At 38.5% G+C, this 5,697-nt stretch overlaps 1 protein-coding gene across 1 annotated transcript; it reads right to left on the bottom strand.

Annotated features, from left to right (window-relative positions):
• Positions 1-429: 429 nt before the first annotated feature.
• LOC126783859 (probable jasmonic acid carboxyl methyltransferase 2) lies at positions 430-2,322 on the bottom strand. The gene is made up of 4 exons (XM_050509386.1): positions 2,229-2,322; positions 1,716-2,117; positions 878-1,138; positions 430-789 (listed from the first exon to the last, which is right to left on the bottom strand). The coding sequence occupies exons 1-4, from the start codon at positions 2,301-2,303 to the stop codon at positions 430-432; spliced, it is 1,098 nt and encodes a 365-aa protein (XP_050365343.1). The 5' UTR covers positions 2,304-2,322.
• Between the last annotated feature and the right edge of the window lie 3,375 nt (positions 2,323-5,697).

The raw sequence follows: 5,697 nt of genomic DNA, 5'->3' as shown, positions 1-5,697 counted from the left end.
AAAAAGAACTACAACTTTTTTATAATAATCTAGAGTCGTTAGATTAATAAGGATATAATTGTCTTTATATTTAAAAATGACATTTTGTGATTATTGTAATTGTTGACATGACAAGATGACGTAATATACCACCTGAGATTGCGGCGTCGGATTTGGTGTCATATTATGACACTAAAACATTTTCCTTCCCGTATATATGATTTTTATAACAAATTAAAGAATACTCATGGGAGTCATACTGAATGAGCAGTATACACTTAATAACGCGTACGTGATCTGGAATTGAGCATAAACCTTTTAGAGCTGAAGGGTTTGCTAGGGCTTGCATACAGCAAGCGATAAGAAATTTTATTCAAATAAACAACATTTCAAGGAAACAACGAAACTATTCAAAGTCTACGTTCCGTTGTTTCTGCATCACATTTATATTCAACACTTCTTAGTTAACGAGATAACAAGGTTAATGAACTGGCAGTTCTCCTTTTCCATGTGATCAAGAACATCTTCTTCAAACCTGCGAAACAAATCATCCATGGTTTCCTCTCCGAAATGGCTGGCCAGAATAGGCTCTCCCACGGCTCTTATGTCAGTGGATAGTATTGCTGCCCTCGACTTCTTGTCAAAGCTACTGTTGGTTTGTTTTATATAAGAGTCCCAGTCATTTCTAAAAACTTCGAGGTTTTGCAAAGTAAAAGAACCTTCCGCCTCTATCACCTCTTTCACCTCATCCATTGTTGGTGCATAATACGGCAGATTGAATGTGTCCAATTTTTCCTCTTCAATCAAACCCTGAAAATATAATTCATCTCACAGTTAGTAACAGAAAAATTTATATTTACGTACGTTTGAAGAAATTTATTGCATGGCGCATGCATACATCTAAGACCATGTCATAAAGTTTTGATCCGACGAATTCCCAAATGCAGTGGGGATCATTGCTCTTTATGCTGCCCATGGTTGTGAGGACCATACTACCTCCCGGGACTAGCTCTTGTGCCCGAGACCTCAGAAAGACTGTAAAGTCCCTTTTGAATTGTTCAAAGTATTCATGAAACACAGCTGGTGTGCTTGTCTTCGCTATGTATATGTTCCCCTTGTTCAGTCCCTCTCCTCCTTCTGTTACCAACCCTTTCGGAACCTGCCCGATCATAGAGTTCATTTTAAATATCTAGTCGATCAGTGACGTATATATCAGCATAATAGATGAGATTGAACAAGAGTATTGCTTCAACGACCTCGACTTTTCAGGTTCAGAGGTCCGTACCTTAGTTTAAGGTACGGATTTTTATTTTTTACTAACTTTCCGATTGAGTTTTTAAATCTCCATCGTCCAGTCATTAGGTAATAACGTATAGATCATATCTGCAAATTTTCCGCCAATGTGATAATCGTTAAGTCACATAAAACTGTGTTTTTCCATTATACACATGAACGGTTCAGCACATTTAATCCGTTTATTGGTTTAACTTAGTTAGACACCTTAACGATTACCAAATTAGCTGAAATTTTACAGGGAGGTGATCTATACGTTATTACCTAAGGATTAGACGGTAGAAATATGAAAACGCGATCGAAAAGTTAATAAAAAATGAAAATATGTAGCTTAACTTAAAGTACGGACCTCCACACCTGAAAATCTCCATATATATATATATATATATATATATATATGAAGAATCAAAAATATGTGACAAACCACAATCAAAAGTATTTACCTCAGAGATCCACATGAGAGCATATGAAGAATGAACAAAATGAAGAGAGTTGTCCGGGAAGAGCCTCCCATAGTAGGAACCAGGCATTGCTGCAATGAAATAAGAACCCTTGTTCTCATGTTCTTCATTGAGCTTCTTATAGAATCCAGGCAGTAACCTGAACACCGTGTTGAAATCGTTCCGCGGAAGGTCATTCAAGAATGCTTGGAGCGACGGCGGTGGACGGTCGAGCTTCCGAAACGTGTTCTGGATATTGTTTATGATGTCTGATACCACCAGAAGGGTATTGGGTCCCGAAGAACATCCCAAGTCTGCTATTTTCAGACACTCCGGGAAGAGATTGCTGCAGAGCTCCTCTATGCTTGCCTCTACTATAGGCTTCACCGTCGAAATCACAGCTCTCTGATCGAAACAAATTAAATCATCTAAGACCATGCATGCATGTTGATACTTATCATTAACAAGATTTAAAAGAGAGGTGCAAATCAAAGAGATGGAGAGACATGCACTAACTTGAAGCAGTGAGTGGTTTGCGTAGCTTGATTTGCTGTCTCCGCCATTCATGTGAAGAACTTGCGCTACCTCCATATTATTTCTCGAGTTTTGGTTGGTTTTCTCTCTGTTTGGTACTTAATTCTACTAGAACACTATACAATTTATAGCAGGAGCAAGAATATGCATGCGAACATCATAATGCTTAGCTCAACTGGTTACTAGGGGCCCATCCACGTGTTAAATGTTTCAGAAATAATAAAATTGTTTTTCTTTTGCTGGGCAGTCGAAGTTATATATGTCCTCCACCTATATAATATCATCACATGTGCTATATCAAACTACCATTTGATGACCAACTATTTCGACCTTTTATATCTTAGTGACGTTTTTGTTAAATTGAATAATGTAGGTTAATAGACACCATATATCATGAGTTCATATCTTATGGACAGTCAACAAATGTAAGGTCGGAGGAGACTAATTGATATTTGTAAAAGATAAGAAAAATGTATAATGAACGACTCAAGTTCGAAATATTTTATACGTCCACTGAGAATATAAGTATGTATGTCAACCTGGCATTGGTGAAGTAATCAACTAGATATATACAAATTGCATGAATCGGTCATTAATTTGATGATACACGGACAGTAGGTCTTTTTATAAAACCCCTAATTTTCTCTTTTATAAATTCCACCCTGTTCATGTGAGAATTTGGAGGTATCATTATATTCTCTCTAATTCTAACATCATATGTTAAAACTATGAGGGCAGTCTCTTTGGACGTATAACTACAATTGCAAGATTTTTCCCAAATCATTATATTCTCTCTAATTCTAACATCATATGTTAAAACTATGAGGGCAGTCTCTTTGGACGTATAACTACAAATTCAAGATTTTTCCCAAATGTCTATGGACAGCAAAAACTATATCTTTTTTTTTTGGCAAACTAAAATTATATCCTAGTTAGGAAGTTTTTTTTTCAATAAAGACCATCTTGGAGGACCATGCTAATTGTTGATTGTCATGTATTCAGTTAAATGATTCGACGTGTGAGGTACCAAATTGCAGCACTAATAAATTAATCGCAAGCTTATTTCCAAGTTTGAACTAATTGTCATATGACTCATCGAACTAATTGAGAACTAACCCAGCTCGCTTCGCCTTGTCTTCGTAAAGTCGCTCCACTTATCAGCGATCTTCATGTTAAGATTATCTCGTCTTTGGAGCTTTCGACATGTTCCTCTTTAATCGCAAATTTTTTTCTGGATGTGGCTTCCAAGTTCTACCTAATTAATTGTATATTTGACTTAATTTGTCCGGCGACAAATTATTCTGTTGTGATTGTACGTGTGGTATACATCTTACTAAACCACACCATCCATCGTACGTCTGCATTTGCACCAAGCATGCAATCAAAAAAATTCCTACACCGGCCAACAGTTTGACAACAACTTTGTTCTATCAATTCTAAGAAATCTCACATCGATATTTATCACCTATTAGGTTTATGACACGAATTTCTTTTTTCTGCAATCCCATTGGCAAGAAATAATATCATAATATACGGTTCATTGTTTCACTATCTTTAACCAAAATGACAATGAAACAATTTATCTTTAAGACTTCTAAACCATACCACAAGTCCAAAACTCTTCAAGTTCGTAACTGTTTAACCGGACAATTAGAAAATGAGAAACCAATCTTCCTCTTTCATCAAGAGTCCTTGAATTTTCTTTTTCCCTTGATCTTCTGGAAGAAGGTATTTCTTCATAAGAAAAGACCGAACCCTTCAATATATAAGGTATCAGTGTCTATTGCTTATTGATCAAATGAGTTGACTAGGAACAAAATGCATGTGACAAGATGTTGAGATCTAATGTTACTGATCTGGATGTACTTCATATTATGCCCATCAAGGAACCTACGGTATAGCCTAAAACTACACAATCAGCTCAGTACAAAGATCCAAAGGATAACAAATTATTACTATGCAATTATGCATACAGGAGCAAGGCTTTCAGCAGATCTGTGGTCTGCTGCTTCAGATGAGGGTGGTTAAATCTTATAGAGAGATTAATATAAATGATTGTCACAAATTATGGTTCCATTATGGACATGGCACCCACTTTGTTCCGGAGCTGATTCAAAGAACCCTCCACCACGGATACTTGAATCAATGCCTGGGGGACCGAAGTGGATGATCGCATCTCTCAATGTAAGCAAACCAACTGGCCGATGTAAATCATCAACCAAAAAGCTGAAGCTGCCATTGGCAGTTCCATATTTCTCATGACTTGCATCAGTATATGGGTTCTCTTGTTGGCGACTCGTTTGTCCATTGTTGGTGAGATTCCATTCTTCATGTGGAGAAATCCTGCAGATAGAAGAGGCCCGAAGTCTCTTTCGGTGGTTGCATCGGAGCCTGCTTTATTAGATTCCATGTGAATGAACTTCTCAATCGCAAATTTTTTTCTGGATGTGGCTTCCAAGTCCTACCTAATTAATTGTATATTTGACTTAATTTTCCGGCGACAAATTATTCTGTTGTGATTGTACGTGTGGTTTACATCTTACTAAACCACACCATCCATCGTACGTCTGCATTTGGGAGAATTCTGCTATATGCAGCAGCACTTTCCACCACAAATCCTACACCCACACCCACACCCACTGTGCATTTTATCAAACCCCTCCTTCACACCATACAAAAGTGTGTGTATAGCCCTGCATTTGCATCGAAAATTATTCCCTCCACGGCTGTGGAGGGTCACGGCATGTAAAATCACGATGTGGCAGTCAGTGATTGGTTCAGTAAAAAGCAGTAAGAATGAATGGATTTTCCCTGCGTGTGGGATTGATAGTCTGTGAAAATCACCCCCTCACTCCACCTTGATCTCTCTCTAGGTAGCTGAAAAACATGGAATCAAGAGGACGATGAATTTAGAAATCTCCACACCGATGTTCTCCAACCGAGTCCTCCCTTGCCGTCCTCCACTCCAGCGCCACCGCAGCCTCACCACCATCCCATTAAATTCAACATCAAAACTGAAACCACCGGCGGTGATATCCTCGGCTCTGCCCCACCTCAATATCCCCATTCCCAATCCCTAGCACCCGATTCAATTGCTATAGCATCATCAACCATCACATTTTCATCTCTAAATCTAAAAACCCTTCCCTCCGATCATATTCCTCTCCCACCACCATAGCCGCCGCCAATGTCATCCTCATACTCCTCCTCATAAAACTCCCTCCCCCAACGATCCGGCCGACGCGACGGTGATGGTGGTTAGCGACGACGACATGACAGAGAAACAAAGAATGGGAGAATTTCGATTAGGCTCTTATTAGAGAAATTAAATGGAAAATTAATCTGGGTATCAAGATATGAGGTTAAGCTTACCACTTTGAAGGTTGAAAGAAAGCATCCGAGCTTCAATCGAGTGATGGAGCTCCTTGTCAAAATCTCACTGTGTTAACTC

The sequence above is a fragment of the Argentina anserina genome, chromosome 2 (genome assembly GCF_933775445.1).
Source record: "Argentina anserina chromosome 2, drPotAnse1.1, whole genome shotgun sequence".
Classification (NCBI taxonomy): Eukaryota; Viridiplantae; Streptophyta; class Magnoliopsida; order Rosales; family Rosaceae; genus Argentina; species Argentina anserina.
Note: the sequence above shows the minus strand (reverse complement) of the source record. Positions and strands in the feature narration are given on the sequence as shown.

Coding starts and splice junctions, on each gene's coding strand:
- LOC126783859 (XM_050509386.1), bottom strand. CDS start 2,303: ATGGAGGTAGCGCAAGTTCTTCACATGAATGGCGGAGACAGCAAATCA. Junction 1,139..1,715: donor CTCTCATGTGGATCTCTGAG/GTAAATACTTTT, acceptor ATGATCGGGCAG/GTTCCGAAAGGGTTGGTAAC. Junction 790..877: donor TTTATGACATGGTCTTAGAT/GTATGCATGCGC, acceptor TTATATTTTCAG/GGTTTGATTGAAGAGGAAAA.